The following is a 27288-nucleotide window of genomic DNA, read 5'->3' as shown; positions in this document are numbered from 1 at the left end:
ATTCCCACCTTTTATTTATGGTACTATTAATTATACTATACAAAATTATATGTTTTTTTTTTTTAATTTCATATGTACATATTTTTACAACATATAAAGAAAACTTATTTATTCTTAAATAAATAAAAAATTGAAACATAAGTACAATTTATATTTTGATCACAAAAATGGTATACCCTATTATGACATTATATATGTTTAAAAATATATTTATAATTTATATAAATGTTAAGGGCATAGGAAAAATAATTTACATAATTATATGCCTCTTTGAACGTTCTATTTATACAATATTAATCGTACTATTATTTAAATAAAAAATATATATAATAAATATATATTTGAACAAAAAATTTTCTTTACATTATTTATAAAAATATCACTACACATTTTTAGTAAGCTATATTATTGTGTGTAAAAATATAAATGTATGTATAAATAGAATCACACTCAATAGGTAAATAATAAATAAGAGGATGTATGTGTAAATAAATGGCAGAGTAACAATTGATAATATTTCTAGAGGAGTAAAAGGTATTGGATAATTAACCAAATAGTGAGCCACTAAAAGCAAAGTTTTGAGCTGAACAATCTCTGAACTCTATATAAACTCTTCTTGGTTTAACACTTAAATGATTGGAAAGGATTTTTGTAATTTTATCTGCTAGTAAAGAATTATTTGATCTATTTATTCCACCAATACTAGTTAATCTAACAAAGCAATATCCTTCATTACTTCCAGAAAATCGGAGGTTTTTTTGATAATCATAGTTGCTCATAATATATGCAACTGGCTTCCCTAAAATATTAGATATAGCTAAAAAAAAAAATTTCATATATAAAATGTGTATATTTATAAATAGTACTAAAAGTAAATATACGAATATCATCATAAATAAGCTACATCCTATAACAGTTTTTTTCCACAACCATATTACGGTAATTATTTGATTTATATTTCTTACCATCTTCTATTTCGGATAGTGTATTTTGAGCTTTATCGTCAGGGATAGAAATGTTTGTTATTAATTCACAGCACGGCATTTTGGAAATTTTTTTTAAAAATATAAAGATTTTATATATTTATATTATTTAACTATAAAAATTGTAAATTTCTCTATTTTTATTTTATAAAAATATTTTATAAATTTGTAGTATGTTTTAATACAAAGTATATACGTTAAAAAAATATATTTTATAAAAAAAATCGAAAAAAAAATTATAGGATTTTGATATTATATTTACAAATCAAATATATTATTTAGTTAAATAATTAAAGCACTAATTTTTCGAAAGTGCAATGAATTACTATTATTACTAAAAGGTTTGTATTTCTTAACACTCTTGTGATATTAATCCATACACGCCATAATGCATTATTCCCACAATGTCAAAACACCTCGGGGGATAAAAATATATTTTAAATATCAGCACATATTATATATATTATTGTGAATAAAACATCGAAGCAAACAATGCCTTTTATACGTACTATAATATTATTTGTATTATTCAAATGGTGATAATTAAAAGTGGAATGAAATAAAAAAAAAAAATTTGAAGTTCAATATAATGAAGCAAAAAAATTAAAGTTTATTATAATATAGCTATATAAACATGAAAAATGAAAAAGAAAATGAAAATAAAAAATAATAAAACAACAAATAACGAGTGAGCAATTTTAAATCATTTGTGAACGAATAGCATACGCAACACAAGCAACGTGTTTTTTGTAGTTTATCTTTTATTACATTTGGGTCTTATTTTATATAGTATATTTTTATATATGAAAATATAAATATTTGGGGCATGCATTTATTTGATATAATTTAAAAAGGAGAGAGCCATAATGCCATTGTATTTGTAAAAATCTACTTAAAAAAAAATACAATATAAATAATTCCAAAGTATGTCTATCTCCTCATTTTCACCTTATATATATGATGTGTGCAACTAAAAGCTTGGATTTGTATTTTTTTAATATTTAAAAAACTATACTGAAAAAAAGCATAGGAAAAGGAGGTGTATGCATATATTTACATACATTTTATTAGCCTCAGAAAATTAGAAAAAAAATGTATAATTATTTCAATTCATAATCCGTAATTTACTTATATATTATTTATAAAAAATTAATTATGAAATTCATATGTATTTTGAAGTGGATTATATGCACTATCATAAGAAGCTGATTCGCTATAGTTTTGATTAAAGTCTTTTGGTATAAATGGTTGATAAGATTCGCCATTAATTTGATTTAACTTATTTTTATATTCTTTAATATATAATATAATTTTTTCTTTAAATGATACATAAAACTGATTAATTATATTAGTAAAAGCAGATAGATATATAAAAAATGTTACTAAAACCATAAATAGAAAAAAGCTTGTAGAAATATATCCATGCTTTTTATCATTTTCATTATTATCATTTATATTGGATTGAATTTTTATTTTACGATTTTCATCAAATTGTGTATTTTCTTTCAAATTATTTAATTTAGTTTCATCACTTTTATTTCCTAATATACTTAAAACATCAAAAGTTTTTTCTTGTAAATTATTAATAGCATTATTTTGTATATTTGAATTTGCATTATATAAAGTTGTAGACAAATCTTGTGCATGAATATTATCTATCTCGTTTTGGTTTTTTTCATAATCAATATCTTTTACAAATTCCATATTTAAAAAATTATTATTTTTTAATTTTGTTGAAATATTTTTCATATTTATATTTTCTTCTTTTTCGTTATTATCACTATATTTTTCAAATGCAAGAAAATCGGAAAAAGCGGGGGCTAAGTCATCATTTAAATTTGTATTATCTTTTTTTAAAATTTCGAAAATTTTATTATTTTCTTTAATATTTAAAACATATTCATTTTTTTCTATATTTTTAAAACTTATATTATCAAGGCTCATGTTTTTACATTGTGAAATACATTTTTCTAACGATTTATAATTAGTATGAGATAAATTTTTTATAATTTTTTTTTTATCTCCATTTTCATCAGTATTTTTTTCTAAATTTTTGTGACAATTATTTAAACAAATTTTAAACTCGGCCAATGGATAAATGTCTGCGTATGCATCTCCTTTATGCTCTGTATTTAAAAGAGATAATAAATTTTCATCATTTAAATTTTTGTTGTCTTCATAATAATATTTTACTAAGTTCATTAAATTTTTATTATCATCTTTATTTTTTAAATTCAAGTTTATATTTTGTGTATTAATAATTCCTGAGGTTGATTCATCAATCTCGTTCGGAATATTAGTATTTTTTTCTCCATTTTTTTCTTCATTTTTTTCTTCATTTTTTTCTCCATTTTTTTCTTCATTTTTTTCTCCATTTTTTTCTTCATTTTTTTCTCCATTTTTTTCTCCATTTTTTTCTTCATTTTTTTCTCCATTTTCATCACTTTTAGATTTCCAGAAAGAAAAAAAACTGGATTTTTTTTCTTCATTATTATTTTTATTTTCTTCAACAACATTTTCTACCTTTTCTATTTTGTCTTCATTTTTATTTTCAGTATAAAAAAATGAATCAAAAATTGCCCATTTATTTTGCACATTATTATTTGTGTTTATTACACCTTCTTTAGATTCAGTTTCTTTATCTTTTTTTTTTCTAAAGAAAAAATATGATTTATTTTCTTCATCATTATCTTTATTAATCATAGTATTAGTACTATTATTATTGTTATAATTGTTTTCGACTTTTTCATTTTCTTTATTTTTGTTCACATTTGAAGAGAATAAAAATTTGAACCATTTACTTTCATTTTTGTTTTCATTTTTTTCTTTTTCTAACTTGTCTTTAATATTATCATGACCCTTATTGATATTTTGTATAAAATTCCAAAATCCTGTTTTTTCGTCACTTGTACTTTCTTGTTGAGGTATTTCAGTCGCATTGTTAGTATTGTCTGAAGGTTTAAAATTAAAATTAAACAATTTTGAGAAAAATAATTTATTTTCTGGATTTTCTTTTAATTTATTTAACTGATCTTTACTATATTTATCAATTCTATACAATTCTTCTGCTGGGCTTTTTTTAAAAATTGAATTGATATAATTTATATTTTTTGATATATCATCATTTAAATTTGTTATATGTTTAGTTACATTTCCAGTGTTTTTAAAAAAAATGTCTTTTATATTTTTTATATTGTTATGTAATATAGAGCTTAATGAATTCCCCATCGATTTTAATACACCATTAGGTGTATTATTATCATCAATTATTTTATTAAAACATAGTGTGTATTGAATAAAGAGTAGGAATACAAATAAGAGATATATTGGTCGTTTCATTATTTTTTCCTTTTTTTGTGCTGAACTGGAAATAGTACACAAATGTGTGTATTGTTTGGAAAGTTAAAATTATGAAAAAATGAGCAAGGAAATAATATATATTATGCAAATATTGCACGCGATTATGTACACATGTGAGTAAATGATATTTTTCAAAATTTACACAAAATAATACAAATTTTAATCGACACAAAAGTTGGCCGAAAACAAAATCGCCCTCTGAAATATTCACACATTTGATGGGAAAGCAAAGAATCGTAAAATAGAATAAAGACAAAATGAAACAAAAAAAGAAAACAAAAGAAATCAAACACAATGGAATAAAATATATAAATAAATAAGAAATAAGTGCGAAGAAATAAAATACGGCGAAGTGAAATAAAATAATGCAAATAAATTAGCCAGCGCAAAAAATGCTAATAAAATTAATGGACGAAATAAAATAGTAAAAAAAGAAAAACATGTGCTATAACAAAACCGTGATGTAATAGCAATTACCAAATTTAATGTCAAAAAAAAATAAAAATATAATTATTATTTTATAAATTATTCTCTTTATTTTTTTTTACATTAATGTTATATATGCCAGTGTTAAATGTTCCGAGGGGGACGCATTTGCATATGTGTAATATGTAAATATAAAAATATAGTAACTAGTCAAATATATTTATATATATATGCATTAATTGACGAAATACTTTTGTATATTGTGGGTTTTGTACACTATATAATAAGGAAATAAAGAAAAAAATTGTGTGTAGTGTAAAATTGGAGATTATATTTTTTGCGCAATATTTGCAGGATATTATTATTTCATAACTTTGTGTTATATATTTATTGGCCTACGTTTTCCAAGACTATTTTTTTTGTAAAACTAAAAAAACAATGATAATAAAATAAATTAATAAAATTGGGAAATATTATTAACATGTAATAAAATATCCATAATTTTTTTTATTAAAAAAATTAAAATAATAGATCTATATGAATGTGTGCAATTAAATTCATATTATTAGTATAAATTAAATGTATATATGATGGTAAATGATTAGTAACAATATATGGAAATAAAAATAGGCTTATAATAAAAAAAAATATATAGAAAATTTGTTTATCTTCTCAATTTTAAACTGGTTTTCATTACTCTATTTCCCATTTTATTTCATTTTAAAATTAACACACAAATTTAATAGACATATATACTACCAAGCAAGGAATAACCTTTATTATTTCATTATATGCCATTTTTTGTATGAACATATTTTTTTCTTATAACATAATTGCACACATACAGACATAAGAGGGCAAATAAAAAGAACAAAAGGATAAAAAGCCATTTTAAGTACTAGCAAATAACCTACATGTAATATATATCTGAAATATAAAATTTTATATAATTTCCTTGTAATATTATTGATAAATTTGTTAACATTTTATCATATATTATAAAACAATGACTTGTGTAATATTTTAATTATGAGCAATTTGTATAACATAACAAACTGTTTAATAAACCATTGGCTAGCTATAGTTCATATATATGTATATTAAAAATAATAATAGGTGGAAATTAAAAAGAAAATATATTTTTGTAAATTTAATATGTTTTATAGTCCATAATAGGAATGATTATGTGCATTTTATCCATTTTAATCAAACAATTTTTTAATTTTTTAAAAATTTTAGGAATATATTCATTACCATGGATTAAAAATAAATGCATATATTAATGAAATATAAGGGGTATAATAAATATGGGCATTACCCCTTTGAAAGTTCAAAAAACTTGTAAACAAAATTTTATCAAGAAAAAAAAGATACTTATCACTGAAAAACTTGCATATTTTTCATGTAGTAACAATCATAAAGTTTTTTTATAAAATATAAAATATTGTTTAGTCATAAAAAAAAGTGAGTATATTACATCATTGCTTTTGAACTACCTACAACATATTATACATTTTGAACAAAACAAATTAAAAAATGTTATAAAATATAAATTGTAATATTAAATGCACAGACATTATTGATAATATACCCGTTGTAGGATGTTTTGAAAGATAAATATTATGATATGTTGAAAAAAATTAAACACTTACATAAAGATTGCAAATTCATTTGACTTTTTCACAAAAAAATATATATTAACAATTAATTTTTACGTATCCGTTGCACAATGTTTTTTGTTCTTTTTATGTTTGTATATCTCACTTTGTTCGCTTTTTATTATTTTTATAAATTTTTTGTTTTTTTTGGCGTTGTTTTCTCGCTTTTTATTATTTTTTTTATGCTCTAGTAGTTACATGCTTAATAAAATTAACCACTTGAATTTTATATATTATTCTAATAAAACCATTAAAAAAAATAATATAAAGAAACGATATAAATATTAACATACCAAAATGCTTATTTTATCGGGCAATTTTTTGTATAAGGTGCTGTAATATTTTGAGTATTCGTGCATGATACTGATTTATTATATAAATAACCTGATAATTCAAAATTCAAAAAAAAAATAATATACTTTTGTTTTCCATTTATTTTTATATTTTTTAATAAATATATTTATTATATTATTTTCTTTAATTATATATATATATATATATGCATCATCTATGTTATTCCATAATTAGAAAAAATATATTTTTAATATAGTTTTCATTAATTATTATATTTGACGAATAAATGTTTATATATGCACTATCTTAAAATTTGTTTGGGACTTAAGTAAATATAAATATCATATATGTATTCTTTATTTGATTGCATATCTATATATATTTGATGGGTATATTTATTTTGATGCTATTTATTAATTTTTTTATTTTATATAAATTAAAAAAATGTTATTAATATGAAAGAAATATCGAGCATTTATAAAAAAATATTGAACATATTAAAATGTCAAAGGAAATTTAGACATTGACAGATTGGAAAATTATAAAATTGGCAATGTGGATTAAAAAATACAAAATAAAAACCACATGTGCAAATGAAACAAATTGATATTTCTACATCAAAAATTTCCAAGAGAAAAAACTAACAAATTTATTATTCACATTGTATATTTTTGTATATAGTTGCATATATATATGCGTATATTCATTAAAATCTGTATATATAATTATTAGCATTGCATGTAATATTATATTTTCTATCTTTTATTCATATTTAATTATTTTTTCCTATTATTTTTTTTTTCAAAGAAATACTAGTATTGTATTTGTGAATTCAAGCATTATATATTAACAAATAATTAAATATAATGCTTGCTACTCCACAAAAATAAAAGACGATGAAAGAAAACGGGATAAATCCCATTTTCGTTTAGTCGAGGAATAATTTCGATTTTCATATTTTATGATTATATATATATGATTATTTAATTTTTGTGATATTTTGCTTTATTATAAAGAGAAAAAGTATTAAAAAAAACATCAGAAAAAACATTAGAAAAAATATTAGAAAAAATATTAGAAAAAATATTAGAAAAAATATTAGAAAAAATAATAGAAAAAATATTAGAAAACAATATTAGTAAACAATATATAAAGCTTAATAATGCTTAAATAATATTCCTTTTTTCTTTGATATATTAATGTGAAATTATGATATTTTTCTTATCCAATTAAATAAATAATTATATGTATGATAATGCACAGATTTTATTTATTATTTTATTATATGCCTAAATTTTTTTATGATTTTGCCAAAAAATAAATATTTTTGTTTCATTGCAAGTATAACTAATATATAAGTATTCGCATTTGTATAAAAAAAATTATTTGCATATATTTTTTAAAAATGAAATGTATTATATATGTATATATATGTTTAAATCAATCATGAATTAATATACATGTATTTGTTAGCATATGAAAATGCCTAAAGTATTACTTCGATAATGTCTAATGTTTGGAAAATGTATTAACTAAAATAATTAAAAATATATTATTAAAACATTTTCATATTTGAAAATTTAAGCATAACACGCAATGTAGCACTGTAGCTGTTGCATTCTATTATATGATAAATTTGACAATGTTATAATCATTAAAAATATTTGTAAGTTTCTATATATTAATGATGAATATTTTTAATATTTTTTAATACTTTTTATAATTTTTTTAATTTATATATATTTTAAACAATGTTTTATACACGTATTTTGTATTAAATAAGCTTTTAATTTGTAAATAATTTTGTTTTTAGCAAAAAATATATATTCATTCTATTATTTCATATGTATTTTCCCATATAGTTATATATATATATCATTTTGTAATATTTTTTGCTTATTAATTATAAGCACTATTTTTAAGAAAATTATTGTCGTTTGCATATATATATATATATATTTTTTGAACAATATGTTTACATTTTAAAGTTTGTATATTATTGTTTCCAATTTTACTAAATCCTGAAATAAATTTCGATTAGGGGATTTTGTAATTCATGGAATGTATACACATAAAAATATACAAATAATAAAAAAACGAATATACTGTTGTGTATATACATAGATTATAAACATATTATATATATGGTTATAAACGGTCATAAAATAGATAAACCGAAAAATGAAGAAAACTAATATAGATAAGAATAATGAGGGGGGAAAGGAGATGCCTAAGAATAAATTATCATTTGTTAAATTTATTACTTTTCATTGGATAACCAAATTAATAAATAGTATAAATAATGCTGAAGATTTTATTTTGCCAAATATTGGAAGGAAACCAATCATAGGGTATTATGAATATTATTTGATGAAAAATTTAAAAGTTTTCAGAAAAAAAAAAAAATCGTTTATAAGTCGATTTTTTTCCAAAATTTTGAGTTTTACTGTTAATTTAAAAAAAAGTGATAGAAATAAAAAAAATAGGAATAGAATTAAAGATGATGATTATTTTTATGAATATAACAGAGGAATTATTGCGGCATTGACTTATACTTTCAAACAACCAGTGTTGATTATATCACTCCTTTATATATTACACGCATTATTTTTAGTGTTTGTTGCTATTTGTATAGAAAAATATATATCAATCATAAAAGGACATCACGTTTTTTCTCCATTATTACAATCTAAAACTGCAAAACTATTATCTGCATTTGTTCTTATAATGGTATTATCCTTGAATTTATTTATGGATTCGGCCGTTAGTTATATACATAACAAACTGATAATTGATATGGAGGTAACTGTTATGCATTTTTTGTATAAAATAAATATGGGAGTATTTAATCATTGTATATTAAACCAATATCATGATGATAATAATAATAATTTACATGAAATAAGTAACAATAATAGTGAAAATAGTACTTGCGCAAATATAGATTCTTATAAAAATAATACACATGGCACATCCAAAAATTATATTATAAAAGTTGAAAATGAAGATGAAAATGCAGAATATAAAAATGAAACAAATCAAAGTAATGCCAATACCACTATAAGCACAAATAACCTTACCGATTTTTCAAAAAAAAATGATTTAAATAATAAATTAGAAGATAATGAAAATGTGATTGAACATAATAATGGCGATGGTGGTATTAACATATATAATATTATGTTTATAGATACACCATCTTTAATATATTTTATATCTTCTGCAATCATAGCTAATGGAATGCTTATTAAATTGGTAATATCATTTTATATGTTTTATCATAAAATGGGAAAAGATTCTATTATAATTGGAATATTTTTAGTATTATTATTGTATGGAATTATATTATTATGCGAATTAATATCAAGTATGCTTAAAAAAAAATACTTAAAATATCAGGATAAAAGAATAGATAACATGAATCATGTTTTAAAAGAATATAAATTAATGAAAATGTTTAATTGGGAATCTATAGCATTTGATTATGTAAATAAATTTAGGGAAAAGGAATTGAAGTATTGTAAATACAGAATTTATTTGAGTTCTATAAGTAATTATATTAATGCCATTTCCGTTCATTGTGTAGAAATAGTTATATTTTTTGTTTACATTAGAAACAAGCTAAATAATAATGATCAAATTGATGTTAATTCGGTAATTACACCCCTTTTTGTTTATAAATCGTTAATTAACGGAATTGTAAGTTTTCCAACTATATTCAATAATTTATTAGAAGGCCCTATCAGTAATGACCGTGTGAATAAATATATTAACCATTATTTTCATGACAATATCTCCAGTAAGCTTTTTTATTCTAAAATTAAAAATGAAAAAAAAAATAGCCATTTAAAAAAAAAAAATAATAATTATATGAACATGCAAGGTAAATCAGAGAAAATTATTCCTTCCAAAAAAAATACATTTTATACTAGCTTTTTAAACATGTTTTCAAATGACGATTATTATTATAGTAGTAATTATAATGATCATGGTAGCAATACAACGAATTTTGAATGGGAAAATGAAAATAATAAAATATATCGAAATAATAGTGGCGACCATATTAATAACAAAATAGTAACAATAGACATTTTAAATAAAAATAGTAAAATGAACGAAATAAATGAGGGTATTAAATCAAAAAATATTCTTGATGAAAAATATGGAATAGATAAAAAAACAATTATAAAATTGGAAAATTGTAATTATAAACCAGTGAAATTTGAAAACAATTATAATCAATCCAAAAATATGAAATTGAAAAATGTAAATTTTACATTAAAAAATAATACTATAGCAATAATAATAGGTGATATTGGATCAGGGAAAACATTATTTTTTAATTCCATTCTTGGGAAGTTTAAATTATTAAATGGAAATTATTATATTAAAAATTTTATATATGATATGCCAGTTTTATATGCACCTCAAATTAATTGGCTATCTGATGGGACGATCAGATCAATGATAACATTTGAAAATGAATTCGATCCATATATTTATTATTTAGCTATTTCGCAAAGTGAGCTAATAAATGATATATATTCTTTTAAAAATTTGGATATGCGATATGTAAATGATGAACATAGTTTAAGTAAAGGGCAAAAATCGAGAATATCATTAGCACGATCTTTATATTATCATTATATAAATATGAAACAATTATGTACTGAATATATAGAAATGAAAAATGCTGAAGAAAGCACATTTGATAGTACAAAGGAAAGTAATTTTGGCTTAAATAAATTCGCAACAAATTATTATGATAAAAATATTTCTAATATGAAATCAGTACATATTTCAAAATCCATTAAAAATTTCACATTGCATAACGATAATCAATTTGAAAATTCAATAAACCCTAATATATATAATGATGAGTCTGAACAAATTAAAGGAAATAATAAAAATAGTAAAAGCGATACTAACAGTTTTATTAGTGATTGTAAATTTTCATATTCAGATTTACAATTCTTGATGAATAATAACTATTTAAAAGACTGTTTAGAGAAAAACGATATGTCATATTTATATTTATTAGATGATATATTCACTTCATTAGATCCATATATTTCAAGAAATATATTTTATAATTTATTTTGTGATAAAGAAAAATTGAAAATTATTAAAAACCATTGTGGAATTGTCATAACAATCAATGAAAATGCATTTAATAGTTTTATAATGAAAGACATTATAGAAAATATTCAATATAATGTGGATATATATAAATTGGAAAATGGATCATTAGACTTTCAAGGTAATATAAATGAATATATACAAAAGAAAAATATACAAATAAAAGCTTCTGATGTAATAATTAAAAAAGAAACAGAAAATGAAAAAAGAGAAAAAATGCTTTCATTTTTCAAAAAAACAGGAATATCAATGAATTGTTCTAAAATGAGTGATCAAGTATTTTATATGTCAATGTCATTAGAATTATGCTATCAAAATAATCCACAAACAGAAGTTGAAATTACAAATAGTGATAATATTGAGAGCTCTTTGAGCACTAGTGTTATTTACAAAAAAGATAATTCATATTTCGATAAAAATAATATAATATATAATAAAATTATTTTATTGAAGGAATTGAAACTTTTACACCATATTAAAGCAGAAGCTAATAATGAAACACCCAATATAAATAAAAAATTTACTATACTAATGAATAATCATTTTAATAAAATTGTAAATGAATCAATTTTAAAGGATCGAATTCATAATATTAGTACATATGAAATGGCAAAAATAAAGAAAGATCAAATTAGGAAATATATTGGAAATTTTATTGTAGATACAAAAGGAAATAATGAAATGAAATGTTTAAAAAACAAAAAAACACATATAAACGAATTTGAAGAAATTAATGCAATGTTAAAAAAAAACTTAAAAGAACATTATACGTATTATAATAATTATATCAGATATAATAGTAATAATGATACTAATATAGATGTAGCTAGGAAAGGAAATATAAATTTTGAGACATTTAGATGGTATTTTAGAAGTATTGGTAATGCAATTATAATTTGTATTATTATATTTATCATATTTTCTATATTTTTAGATGAAGTAAAAAATATGTTATTATTTTTAGTTAGCGCGTTATTAAAAACAAAAGACAAATCTTATGAAGAAATAATACAAACAAAATTAGTATATTTAAAATATTTTATTTTATTGCCATCATTATCTTTAGTAACCACTTTTATATCTTATATGGTAATTGCACATGGAATAATGATATCAGCAAAGGCAATTCACACAGAAGTATTTAAAAGTATGCTATATGCCCCTATTCATGCATTTTATAGTCATAATATAGGGAATATAATTAATAGATTTATAATAGATATTCACACATTAGATAATGGGATAATTAAACGATGTTATAAATCATTTTTTACTGTTTCCAAATTTATATCAACCGTTATTTTATTAATATTTATGTTTAAGAAAACATATATTATGTTACCATTTATTATATTAATTGTTTATTATGGAATTTTCAAAAAATATTCATTAGCCTGTAAAGAAGCTCAAAGAGGATATTTATGTTCGCATTCTCCAATTTGCTCCATATTTAGTAATACTATACATGGAAAAGATATTATAAATTTATATAAAAAAAATTATTGTATTTTGAAAAAATTTGAAAACAGTATTTATGCACTTCGAAATTTTACTTTATTCAAATGGGGTATAACTGCATGGGCATCGTTATATATACAATTAGTAGGTTTATGCTTAACATCATTTTATATTTTATATCCGCATGTTTTTTCAATATTCAAAAATTCTTCTGAGCATATTGATATAGATGTAGATGATTATATAAGTTATAGTGAAGTTATTGGATATTGTATAACATTTTCATGTAGTTTAGGATATATAATAAAATCATTTTTATATGATTATACACATGTAGAAAAAGAAATGTGCAGTATTCAGAGATTAGAAGAATTATCAAAAATAAAAAATATTAGTGATGAAACAAGTTTTACTCAAATTGAAAATCATGAATATTCATATGAGAATAATAAAAACGTTGAAAATGCTAATTATCTAAATAACAAAACTGAGGATGGCATATTAATAACTCCAAGCCAATTTCCAAAATCAAAATATGGGCTTGAATTTAAAAATGTTTATGTTAGTTATAAAAAAAAAGTATATATAGATAAATTAAAAAATATATATTATTATGCAAATGAAAAATCATGTTTAAGGAATATAAATTTTTATGCTTTAAAAAGTCAAAACATTGGAATTATTGGAAAATCTGGAGCAGGAAAAAGTACAATAGTTATGGCAATATTAGGATTAATATCTACATCAAAAGGGGAAATAAAAATTGATGGAAGGGATATAAGAAGTATTCCCTTAAATGAAAAAAAAAAAATAATAGGTATTTTACCTCAATCATCTTTTGTTTTTTCACATTGGAATATAAGAACTTATATAGATCCTTATCAAAAATTTTCTGATAATGAAATTATTGATGCTTTTGAAACAATTGGAATAAACCTTACGTGTGCAGATTTAAATAAATATATATACAAAACAAAAAAAAAAATGAATGAATATGATAAATCTAAATATACAAAAACAAATAAAAAATATAATGAAAATTATATATTAATGTCCGATGATTCAATACGATATTTATCATTAGTACGAATATATTTGAACAGAAATAATTATAAGTTATTATTGATTGATGAAATACCTGTTGTGAATTTTAATAAAAATAATAGCGAATTTAATAATTTTTTTACAAAAAATTTAAAGCCATTTGATTATATAATTGAAAATTATTTTAAACATATTACTATTTTAATCATTTCCCATGATACAAGAACTCTATCATCTTGTGATTTTATTTGTGTTGTTTCTAAGGGGGAGATTGTATATAAATGTAATTATTCAGACGTAGAAACACAAACACAATTAGCTAATATTATACAGAACCAGGCAAATTGACGTTTAAGAATGATATTCATAAAAAAAAATATATATATCAATTTACTATTTTTATTAATTAAATTATCATGAATTATACATTTTTTAATTGAAACAAAAGAGGAGGCACTTTTTAATCAATTTTAAGATTATTAACGTGATTAAATATATAATATTTTTTTTCTCTTTTATTAATATTTTAAATAACAAATACGGAGTTAAAATGTACAAAAAAATTTTTAAAAGTTTATTTAATTGTAAAGCAACTGAATGTATAATAAATTTGTGCATATATATATATATATATATATATGTGTATATTTTATTTTTAATTAAATATAAAAGTATGAAAAGAAAAAAGCATATGTATTATATGCACACAAACCGTATAAAGCGTATATATATTTAATACGCAAATGTCAGCCATTTTTATAATTGTATTAAACAAAATAATTGCATAAAATCCTAAATTTTTTCTTCATGTCCATTTTTCTTTTTTTGGATATATTTTTTTTTTTTTAAAAAAAGCTCCAGACTTTTAAATCTATATCAAAAAAAATATATTTACAAAATATATTTTAAAAATATGATACTAACTGGATTATAAGAAATGCATATAAAATTATTATCTCATATATTTCTCTGGTTATTTATTTTTTTTTTTTAACCCTTTTACTGAAGTTGAATTAGCTTTTATAGTTTCTTCTGATAATTCCGAAATTTTTGAGTTTTTTTTCTACAAGTCAAAAAAAAAAATAATGAAATAAAATAACTTTATTTTTTCAGTGAAGTCACATTATCTATCATATTTGTATACATGTGTGTGAACAAATTAATATACGATATAATGTTTATATTTACAACTGTTTTTGGAGCAAGGTATTTCTGAAAATCCAAATTTATATCTTTCCCATTTTTTGATTTCGGAATATCATTATCTTTGTTTATTAACTCCGGGAATTTTATATTTTTGCAAATGTAAAATGAGTTGCACTGCATTAATAAAAAAAAATTGTATAATTTTGGAATAAATTATTCCTTTAAATAAAAATAAAATAAATGAATAATTTATTAACCTTTAATTCTTTTTTTTCATTTTCTATAAGATTCTTCTTCTCCTTTTCGATATCATATAAAGTAACAACATTTGAGTCTTAAAAAAAAATTATAACATTTTATAATGTAGTATAATATAATGACGTGATTTATTATAATATATTTTTTGTGTGTAACAATATAACTTTATTTTTATTTTTGTAATTACCTGATTTATCTTCATTTATTTTTCTTATCAAATTATATGTATGTGTGTAATTACGATCATTAGTATTTTCATCTGAATTAAAAAAAAATACAATATTTTTTATTCTACATTTTTATTTTAAGGATTTTTGCTACTTTCACATGTGTTTTCCAAAATATATATATATAATATATATATAATTTTTATACCATTATAAGTACTATTAAATGTTGTATTTATTTCCTCCATAAGCTCTTTATGTTGATCCACATTGGAATAGCCACTTCTCATTTTCTGAAAAAATAAATGGTAAACATTATTTGTATATATAATATAAATTATAAGTATAAACATGACATATATTCAGTTTATTATTTAACTATGTTATTTATATTTTTGTGCATAAAAATAATAGTACCTTGAAATATTCAAATCGTTTATCTTCATCATCATTATCTTCTTCAATGTTTTGTGTTTGATATATAGATTCAAATTCTTTTATACTTCTTTTTTGTTGTTGTTTCTTTTTATCACCTTTCTGTTTAGTATGTATATATTCCGTGAAACTTGATATATCCTATATTAAAGATTTAAGATGAATAAATAGTAAAATTATGAAATAAAAAATATATATCCACATATTTTGGAATACATACAATATGTTCATATATATTATAAAAGTGCGTTATAAAAAAAGTTTGATATTTTGAATTTTTAACATTTACGAGATCCACAATTTCCTAAAAAAAACAAAATAAATAAAACAGTATTAATAACATATCCTTATATAAGAGTAGAAGAGCAATCATATTAAAAATGACAGATTAAATAAAATATGTCTATTCATATACATACATATATATGTGTGTGTGTGTGAATATATATTGTTACCTCATTCTCTTCTTTATAGGATAACTTATCTGTATTCCTTCCATTGTTTTTTTTCATTAAATCCAGTTTCTTCAAAAAAACGAAAAAAAGAAAAATGGTTGTTACATATATGCATATAATCCTTCATGGAAGTTCAATTTTTTTTTTTAATTTCCTACATGTTTTATATTAAACGGATTAAAGAAATCGATTTTTTTTATATTTAATTGTTCATTTTCAATGCCTCTCCAAAAACTTCCGATATTTATTTCTTCCCTTGTATAAACCTGTATCCCTTTGTATAGCTATAAAAATAAATTATTAAAATAAAAAAAAAACGTAGAAAAATATGTGTGTAGTTGTATTAATTCAACTTATATACATTCATAGATTAACTTTTTTATTATTTCATATAATTTTTTGTTTTTTGTTACATTTTCATTTATTGGAAAAATATAATTATTAGGGGTTTTTTCAATATAATTTATAAATGTGTATCCTCCAACTTCTTCTGGAATTTTGAACAAAATATTTTCCGACTAAAATGGGGAAAAAAAAAAAATATGGATATGCAATAAAAAATGAGGAGAATATAAATATTGTTTGGTAGTTAATCGATTTCAAATTTTATAATTTATATATCTACATTAATGATCGTAAATAAATTAATATGTTGTGTCAAAATTACTTTTACTATTTCATCGTCTATTCCTTGATCATCCAGATTAATGTATACTTTTTTTTCCAATAGACTAAAAAAAGAAATAAATAGTAAAAAAATCCATAAAATATATATAAGTTATTTACATTTATTTTAAAAAAAAAATAGTTGCTATGGCTGTATGAAGTGATAATATATAATTTCAGTATAATTAAAGAAACCAAAATAAAATAAAAAATAATATCCTTAAATAAATTCTATATAAACATATTTTTATGATACTTACTCTGAATATTTTCTATACAAGTTGTTATATATTGATATATCATTTGTAGTATGCTCATATTTTTTTGTTATATACTGAAAACGTAGCATTGGATTGTTTTCAGTTTTAATTTCTTTTAAACTACTATCTTCTTTATTATCATTATATGCCATATTATAATTTTCAGTAAAATTGGCATTACAAAGTTGATCAAATTCAGGCCCCTTATTTTCTTCATGAATATCTACAAATATTATATAAAATATATATAGGAAAAATAATTTTTCGTGCCATTTTTACTAATATTGGATAAAAATCAGCACACACACTCATATACATATACTTATTTATTCATTTTTAATTAAAAAATTTGAATAAAAATATTGCTAAATACCTTCATCTTCTTTTTCTTCAACCCATATAAACTTTTGTTCGTCTTCTAATATTCGCGATTTTCTCTAAAAAAAAAATATAATAATGCCATCAAATAAAATGTGTTAATATAACTTATTTTGTTATTCATATTGTTTTTTTTTCCCACTTCTCCATATTACCCTAAATTTTTGTATTTTTTCGAAAATTGTTTTTTGTTTTTTCTTCATTTTTGCCTTTTCTGTTGGTATTAAAACCTCAGAATATTCCTTTGGTATATTTAATATTTTTTCCTGAGCTTTTTGATTTTTTATGAGCAGCATATTTTTTCTTTTTTCCTTTAAATAATTCAATACAATGCTTTTGTTGCCTTCTTCAACCTTAATTCAAATTTTAAATAAAAAATAAAATAATAAATATAGGAACAACATCATGTAAAAAATGTATTTTGTGTGTGTATAATTATTCCTATATATTTTACAAAATTATTATTTTTTCTTTCCATGCTTACATTATTGTAGTTAAAATGTTTATGCCTGATCATATAACTATACATATAAAAAAGAATACAATGGAAATTTTGCACTTTTTCCACTATATGTCTTAATGTTTCTCGATCCGTTTCGTTTCTTTTTATATAAGCTTTGCAAATCTGAACAAATATAAAATTAAGGAAAAAATATATGCTTAGTTTTTATAAAATATACAAATTGAGAAATATATTTGTTTTAATTTTTTTTATATTCATGTTAATGTCCCTTACATTATAAAATCCGATAAATACCCGAGCAAAATCAGAGAAGTCAGGTTCTCCCGCATATTTCTACACCATATAAAAGAAACATAAAAAAAAATTAATGATCAAATAAATATATCTTTTTTCTTCTTTTTTTTTTTTACGTACCTGGAGAAAACGCTTACACTTATTTTTTTGGTGGCATTTCCTGCAAGTCTATGTAAAAATAAAAAAAAATTATTAAACACATGGAAATTTATAGTTACAACTGTTTAATGCTATTAATGTAGCCACATAATGATTGCTTACATGGACTTCAGAAATGTTGAAAAAATATCTCATCCTCTTTGCAGAGTTTATTACTTTTTTTGGCGCTATTGCACTTTCTATTAAAACCCTAAATGGAAGTATAAACATATAATGAATAAGATTGTAGGCATGAAGGATAATGTCATCGTTGTATTTATTTTCCTCTTTTTTATATTTCATTTTCAAATGTTTTTTTGAATTACGCATTTTTGTCCTTTAATATAACAGGACATTCTATCTTTGCAACTTCTTCAAATATTTTTTTCTTTTCATTTAATAATTCTTCATTATCTTTATAACAATGTTCTAAGAAATCTTTCATTTCCAGTCCCACGCTTGCAAACCACAACGATTTTTTTAGCTTTCGAAAAAAAAATGCATAAACATATACATATATATACTGAATATATCGAGTACATAAGTTACACACGTTTTCTTTTTGTTTTTTTTTTCCATTTCTTTTTTATATCCTTAATTCACCTGGACTTTATTTTTGGGGTCATTACAGGCACAGCATATTATTGAAAAGTTTTCAAAATTGTTCATAAAATTTATACAATTTTTAATTAAGTATTTATCATCATTTCTTGTATTAATATTACTAATTAATAATTTTTCATTTGTTTTTATTTCAAAATTATTTATAACAACAGAACTGTAAAATGGTGATTTTATGATATAACTAGAACGTTGAATTTCTTTTAATTTTACTCTAATTATGTTCATTTTTTTTATTATATGTGAGCTACATATTTCCGTTTATAATTTGATTTCAAATTTGTGTGTATGTGTTACTAATAATATTTTTGTAATTTTTTTATTCCTGAGCATATTGAAAATTAATTTAATTGTTTTTTAAACTCTCTCTTATATTCTACACACATTTTTTAAATATATTTCTAATTGTTTTGTTGTATTATTTTGACATTATACTTTATCAATTTTTTCACTAGTTCGTTGCTTTTTTGATTGTATAGTAAAACAACGTTGCCACGCTCAAGGAAATATAATTAGAGAAATTTAACATACATTTACATAAGCATAAATAAATAAAAATATATATATATATATATAATACAACTGTGTGCATATATGAGATGAATACGAAATGGATTAATTTCTTACCGAGGTAATATAAATAAGGTGTATATATTAATGCGTATAAAAAGGGGAAACTATCGCAGGTATTAAAAATAGTAGAAATATTAATGCAATAAATATAACAACAATAATATTAATATGAAATATTGTAGGAAAAATATAAACATATATACATTATATATTTTTTAAATTAATAAACTGAAGAAAAAAATAAAACAAAACACGGAAATAAAAACATTGAAATAAGGAAAAGAAACACAATATGAATAAAAAAACGAATAAAAAAAATCTATAAATGTAGCTATCAAAAAAAAATATTATTATTTATATGCATGCATATTAAATTAATTAGAAAACTTTATAGAGTTCACTTGATTAATCCCTTATTTTTTATAAACAAAAATAAAAATAACAGAAATTTTTTGTTATTTTTTATGAAGAAACCAAATAATGATACTATAATTTTTATATTTATACAACTAGCATACATTTATAATATGCATATTTGAAAAATGTGTTATGAATAAATTCCATTTATGTGGAGAATTATTTAAAAAAAAAAAAAAAAAAAAAAAGTGAATATTCTTAACATCATATCAAGGGGCTAAAACACAAGATATAGCTAGCTGGCTATGAACTAACCTAAAAATATATTAACAAATAAAACAAAATATTATAAAGTATAATAAACGGGAAGGATACGAATCTGAGAGCAAACATTTTGATGTAAAAATGATGGGTAGTATATTTTTGAGAATAAGGGGAAAATATATAATAACAAATAAATGCCAATCAAATAATATAAATTAGCTGAATAAAAGTAATAATAATAATATAATAATCATATAATAATAGCAATAATAATAAGGTATATATTATATAACCCAAACCCTCATGCGTCAAATGAATACGATCAATCAAAATGGACGTAATTGAACTGATCGAAAGGAGGAAATTCAAACAGTTGTATAAAAATGTTAAGCGAAAAAAACTAGATAATTTTTTTTTTTGTATTTATAGATATAATAATTTATACAAAGGAAAGAATGAGTACCTATTAAAAATATGGAAAGGAATAATAAACAAACCAAAATATGCCAACGTATATAATGATATGTCAATTGTTAATTTTAAATATGTATGTGACTTTTTTACATATGAATTAAACACAAAAAAAAGTTATGAAAAACATGAATATCCGAATGATGTGTGTGCAAACGAATTAAGTGAAAAAAAAAACATATATATAGCTAAAGTTTTTCTAAAACAATTAATTGACATTATAAAATATCAAGCAAATAAATTAAATGAGATTTTGAAGGATGATAAAAATTCAAAAGAATACAACGACAATAATAATGAAAATCGAATAAAAAATAAAGATACAAACTGTTCAGAAGAAATAGAAGAGATTTGGTGGAATCACAATAACTTAATTGTTATGAATGAAAATAGAGAATTTGATTTTCTTTTTAATATAACACACACACTTATATATAATTCATATATTACAAATATAGTTGTAGATATGTTAAAAATATCATATATAAATATAAATGAATGCTTTTTAAAATATATCCTTTATACTATATATAATGTATATATGAAAAATAAGGATATATTGTTTTTTTATTTTATAATTTATAAAAAATTAAAAAAAATTAAAAATAACATTATTAATTCACAGAGTTTATTAATTTATTGGAATATTGTAAAATATATAAGAAAAAAAAAAAACATTCTAAAAGTAATTCAAAGTTTTAAAATTTTAAGACATTTTTTTCTCAACATATGTGATAAAAATTTGATATGCAATTTTGTAAAATATATTTTTGATTGCCTTCAAAATAGATTAATTATATTATATGGAGCAAATTGGCAAAATGAATGTATATTTCTTCAAAAAAAAACAAATATCGCTGATGAAATTTACAACGATTTTTCAGAATTTTCTTTTTTCGTATATTTATCTATTCGTGATTTAAATTCAAATGATAAATCTTTATTTAATTTCAATTTAAAACAAATTAAAAATATTGCAAAAGCAGATCAAATAGATTCATTAAACATTTATATGATTTTGAATTATATTAATAATAGTAACTTAGATAATTGTTCAAAGTTAAAATATTCTACTTGTATTGTGTTAAAAAATTTATCACCAAATGGGCTTGCCATGAAAAATGAAAATTTAGTTTTTTTTTCACATTTCGAAAAACTTATAAAATCTGAAATGAATAAAAATATAGAAATAAAAAATAATAATGATATTACCAAAGTAACGCCAAACAATTTTTCTGAAGGTGCAGAGAATAATTTAAATTTTCGTCAAAAATTTTCTGAATGTATTCACAATGTTCTTAAAAGCAGCAATTCTTTAATATGTGATGAAATAAAAAGAGAAAATTTTATATCCTTTCAAAGTGTGTTAAAATATATTTATATTATTTTTTATAATACATTAAACAAAAAAGGAAATCCATTGATAAATCGTTTTGACAATAAAAATGAGAATTATGAAATTGAAGAAAACATGAAATATATTTACAACTATGCATATTTTAGTGATGCTAAATATTCAAATTTCGAGTTTTTAAATAAACAAGAAAATAAAAACAGTTATGTTATTCTAATCTCATTACTTCTTCATATGAATATTATAAGCATAGACGATATATGGAATATAAAGTTGTTGAATAATATTAAAAATAATTATTTTTTTAATATATTAAATTTTTTTAAATTAAAAAAAAAATATACTCTTTTTTTCTTAACTATTTCAAGAGTTTTAAAAGTAAATCCCCAATTGATTGTTACTTTTTCAAAATGTGAAAATGTACAAATGTTTGGAGATATTAATCAAAATGAAGAAATAAATTTTTTGAACAATTTTTATGGAAATATACAAAGTAACAATGAAAATAATTTATATTTCGAAATAATAGTAAACGAAAAATATATCAAAAATATTTTAAAAAAACAACAACATATTTGTGATTATAGTAATAATGAAAAAAAATTAATAGACACAATTACCTTTTTATTAATTTCTTCCTTAACAAAATATATATATAAATTGCCGTTAAATATATCTAAATATATTTTGAAAGAAATTTTAAAATATTTATCAAAACCATTACACGATGTTAAAAAGCGAATAAATGAATATTTTGATAATATGTGTTTAAGAATAATATTTTATATTTTCGAATTAATTTATATTATATCTTGTCATATTTACTATTCTAATGATATTAAAAAGTTGGAAAACTATAATAAGGAATTTTATATTTTTTCGTTTTTTTTCAATCTCATAGATGTTTATATAAAATTTATTGAAAAATATAACAAAAAAAATAATACTTGTATATATTCTTTTCTAAATTATAAATTTTGTCAATTTTTTCTCTTGTTTTTTGATTTTAAAATGTGTAATAAATATGTCAAATATTCAGATACTATTCCAAATTACACACCAAACAAATTTACAGATTTACATTCTTTCCCATTTTCAACATTATCTCCTTATTTATATTCCTCTATGGAAAACTCAACAAATCGAGAACTAAAGGAAATTGGAATTCAAACAAATAGTTTGGTATATATAGAGGATGTGACGTTATTTAGTGAATATTATAATAAATACATAGAATTGCAAAAAAGTAAGAAAAATTTGAATTATATTGATGAAAATGATGATAAAAATAATTTTGACGAAATATATACAAGTTATATTATATCAGTTTTATTTATATTTATTAAAAATAATAATCCCCAAATTATGTGCTATTTATATACACTATTACTTTATGCAATTTCAAATGTGCATACATCAGTTAGTTATAGATATAGAGAACTTAATTATTTAATTTTTTTACACATATTACCATGGAAACAATCTCTTAATTATTCTATAATGGATAGCAAGTTAAGTTCATTTTTTTTCCAAAAGTTTTATGAATGCGTTCAAAATTTGTTACCCGAAATTGTAGTTGAAAATTTCAGCCCTTTTCCAGATTTGGAAAAAGAAAGAAAAAAAAATTCAAAAACATATTTTGAAATGAATTATGAAAGTGATGAAACACAAAATAGCTTATTGGATAATATTTGTGAAGATAATCAAAATGTAAAAAATAACTTGAAAAATGAATACACAAACAATTTTAACAAAAAAAATATAGTATCAAAGATTAATTTGAACAAAATGACAATTTATGAACAGGTTATAAAAATAAACAAAGCTGTAATAAATATATTTTTTTCGAATAATGATACTGAAAAAATGATAGACGATTTAATCATATTACACACAAGTAATAACTTATTAAGAAATTCCATATTAATTACAAATTTTATTAATATAATTTTTTTGAAAAAAGAAATAAAAGAAAAAAATGTGTTTGAAGTTCTTCAAAACATATTTGATGAGCAAGTAACTTCTTATTACATATCTATATTTCAAAATCCGTTAAATTTTTTTTTAACATGCTCAAAAAAATTTTGTGAAATATTAATTAGATATAATTTTATGGATAATTTAATATTTTTTATTTTTACAAAATTAAATAACTATTTATCATTAATTCCTCCCAAATTATTTCAAGATGATTATTTGCCATTGAATGTAGAAGATATTATATCTTTACAAGAAACATCAATGGCTCAATTTATTATTAACATAGATCCAGAAATAACAAATGATTATTTAGAATATTCGAAGGAATGTTCTTTGTTCAATTCAAAACAAACTAATTCACGTAATGAAAATACAGGAGTAGCATTAGAATTGAAGAAAAAAAAATATTTTTTTTCAGATTTGACTTATTTTTTAAGAAAAATGAATATAATAACAAGCACACTAAATGTTACCACATTAAATGGTTTGTATGAATCTGGTTTTAATTCTAAATCTGCGTTTTATTTATCTTTTTATATAAATGAGCACAATTTTACAAATATATTTTACTATTTGAATAATAATATAATGGCTATAACAAATGAGAATTTCAATTTAGAAGATAATATAAATTATTATGAACATATTCATATTAAAAATACAACATTTACATTAAACCCTTATAATATTTTAGATAAAACTGTATTTTATTTTCAAATAGTAATATTTTATCTTATTATTAATGCAAATAACAAGTTAATAGATACATCAAAATATACAGAAACAATATGCACATATTTTATTAACTGTTTAGAACTTCATTCAAAACCTTATGTCAGTCAATTTATCATTTCAATAATACAAATTTTAATTCAATATTTTTATTTTTTTCCGTCATTAATACCTAACATTCTCCCAAGTATTACAAAACCAAACAATTATCAAAAGGAACTATCGAATCACCTCGTTAATTTTCAAAAAAAAATAACACGAATACTCGAAATATCATACAAATATGGATCTGATAAGAAAGAATCATGAATTTATTTTAATAATAATAATTTTTTTTTTTTTAGCTACATTCATATTTTCTCCCCATGTATAAATGGGACAATATGAATAATTGAGATGTGGCTAACAATACAAAATGAGTATGCAATTCATATTACAATAAAATTAAAATTGTTAATTTAAAAAAATAAGGATATACAATATACCATTTATGAAATACTTTCCAAAGAATTGTAGTGTAATATCACTGCATTATATATAATCAGAGGTGATATGCGCACACGCACATATTCACATACATTATAGAACCTAATTCAATTGCTTTTAAATAAAAAAACAATTTTTTAAAATTAGCTAATTATAATAAAATAATATGTAAAGCTGTTTATATACTTAATTAGTTTTTTTCTCTATTTTTGATATGATAATTTTTACCATATGTTTGTACATTTTCATTATTTATTTATTAATTCATTTATTTACTTTTCTTTTTTATTTGTCAAATTGATAATTTTCCAATTTGCCCATCCTCACACTTATCAATCGAATAAGTGCCCCTAAGATAGCGTTTTCAACACTTTTCGTAAAACTCGATATTTTGTTAATGTTAAAATAATTTAAACATTTTATATATAGAAGGGAATAATGACATAACAACAAACTAGTTACGTCCAACAAGTGCTACAAATATGAGATCAATAGGATTATATATATGTTTCCAACAAATTTTAATATGAGATATATAATAAATATGCTTGTTTATTAAATATAAAATAAATGAAAAATGAAATTGAAAGTATATGTTCTTTTCTAATTATGGATTAATATATAATATTATATAATAAAAGAAAAGAAAAAAAATAATAAATAAAATTGCCTACAAATTAAGTAATAAAAATTTACATACAAATATCAAACATGCAAAAAAAATATTTTAGAGTATTTAAAAAGACTATATTATTTTTTTAAAACTATTGTATCCTATATTTTCTCAATTATATATATATTTAATATGTCAATAGTAGTACATTTTGAATTAATAAAAACTTCGTGCTAACATTAATAGATTTCTTCCACATGTTTGCATATATAAAAAATATAAATAAATATATAATATATTTATTTACTTATTTATTATACCTAATCATGTGTGGATACGAAATATATTTATACAATGTACAATATAATAAAAATAAATAAATAAATATACATAAAATGTTTTTCCTTTTCTTTATTTTTAATTTATTTTAAAAAAACAATTTAGGTGAAATTTTAATTTAATACAATTTTTTATGTCAAACTTGTAAAAGTTTGTTCCTTTATTTTTTAGAATGATGCTTATCCAAATAGTACAATATGACACTTAATGCATATATATATGTATAATAAAAATATAATATAAATGGGGAATTTAATGAAATTCTTTACATATTAAATAAGGGTATACACATGTTTTATTCCTCATAATCATACCATAAAATATGTAATATAAACAGAACTTAATCATTATTATATATTTTTATAATTTGAAGTGTATTTTTCCCCTCCTTTTTTTTTTGATAATTTACTTAGTTGTTTCGCTAAGTATTAAATTTACTAAAAAAAAAAAATTAAAAACATTTTTAATTATTCCCA

The 27288-nt window shown here is 20.5% G+C and overlaps 5 protein-coding genes across 5 annotated transcripts; 2 read left to right on the top strand and 3 right to left on the bottom strand.

The window, feature by feature from the left end:
* Positions 1-545: 545 nt before the first annotated feature.
* On the bottom strand, positions 546-1044 carry PBANKA_1444000 (macrophage migration inhibitory factor; the record flags this gene model as incomplete). Its single annotated transcript, XM_034567803.1, has 2 exons — positions 546-817; positions 966-1044. The coding sequence occupies 2 exons, from the start codon at positions 1042-1044 to the stop codon at positions 546-548; spliced, it is 351 nt and encodes a 116-aa protein (XP_034424264.1).
* Positions 1045-2132: 1088 nt separating this feature from the next.
* Positions 2133-4322, bottom strand: PBANKA_1443900 (conserved Plasmodium protein, unknown function; the record flags this gene model as incomplete). The annotated part of the gene is made up of 1 exon (XM_034567802.1): positions 2133-4322. One exon carries the CDS (start codon positions 4320-4322, stop codon positions 2133-2135), a length of 2190 nt encoding a protein of 729 aa, XP_034424263.1.
* Positions 4323-8902: 4580 nt separating this feature from the next.
* On the top strand, positions 8903-14710 carry PBANKA_1443800 (ABC transporter C family member 2; the record flags this gene model as incomplete). The annotated part of the gene is made up of 1 exon (XM_034567801.1): positions 8903-14710. The coding sequence occupies one exon, from the start codon at positions 8903-8905 to the stop codon at positions 14708-14710; it is 5808 nt and encodes a 1935-aa protein (XP_034424262.1).
* Positions 14711-15154: 444 nt separating this feature from the next.
* Positions 15155-19871, bottom strand: PBANKA_1443700 (conserved Plasmodium protein, unknown function; the record flags this gene model as incomplete). Its single annotated transcript, XM_034567800.1, has 21 exons — positions 15155-15233; positions 15358-15425; positions 15551-15682; positions 15766-15842; positions 15954-16025; positions 16142-16226; positions 16351-16509; positions 16652-16672; positions 16824-16892; positions 16982-17107; positions 17237-17341; positions 17491-17554; positions 17750-17972; positions 18123-18186; positions 18283-18480; positions 18612-18752; positions 18864-18923; positions 19005-19052; positions 19146-19233; positions 19349-19506; positions 19626-19871. 21 exons carry the CDS (start codon positions 19869-19871, stop codon positions 15155-15157), a joined length of 2283 nt encoding a protein of 760 aa, XP_034424261.1.
* Positions 19872-21168: 1297 nt separating this feature from the next.
* Positions 21169-25683, top strand: PBANKA_1443600 (conserved Plasmodium protein, unknown function; the record flags this gene model as incomplete). The annotated part of the gene is made up of 1 exon (XM_034567799.1): positions 21169-25683. One exon carries the CDS (start codon positions 21169-21171, stop codon positions 25681-25683), a length of 4515 nt encoding a protein of 1504 aa, XP_034424260.1.
* Positions 25684-27288: the final 1605 nt, after the last annotated feature.

The sequence above is a fragment of the Plasmodium berghei genome (assembly GCF_900002375.2).
Source record: "Plasmodium berghei ANKA genome assembly, chromosome: 14".
NCBI classification, from domain to species: Eukaryota; Apicomplexa; class Aconoidasida; order Haemosporida; family Plasmodiidae; genus Plasmodium; species Plasmodium berghei.
Note: the sequence above shows the minus strand (reverse complement) of the source record. Positions and strands in the feature narration are given on the sequence as shown.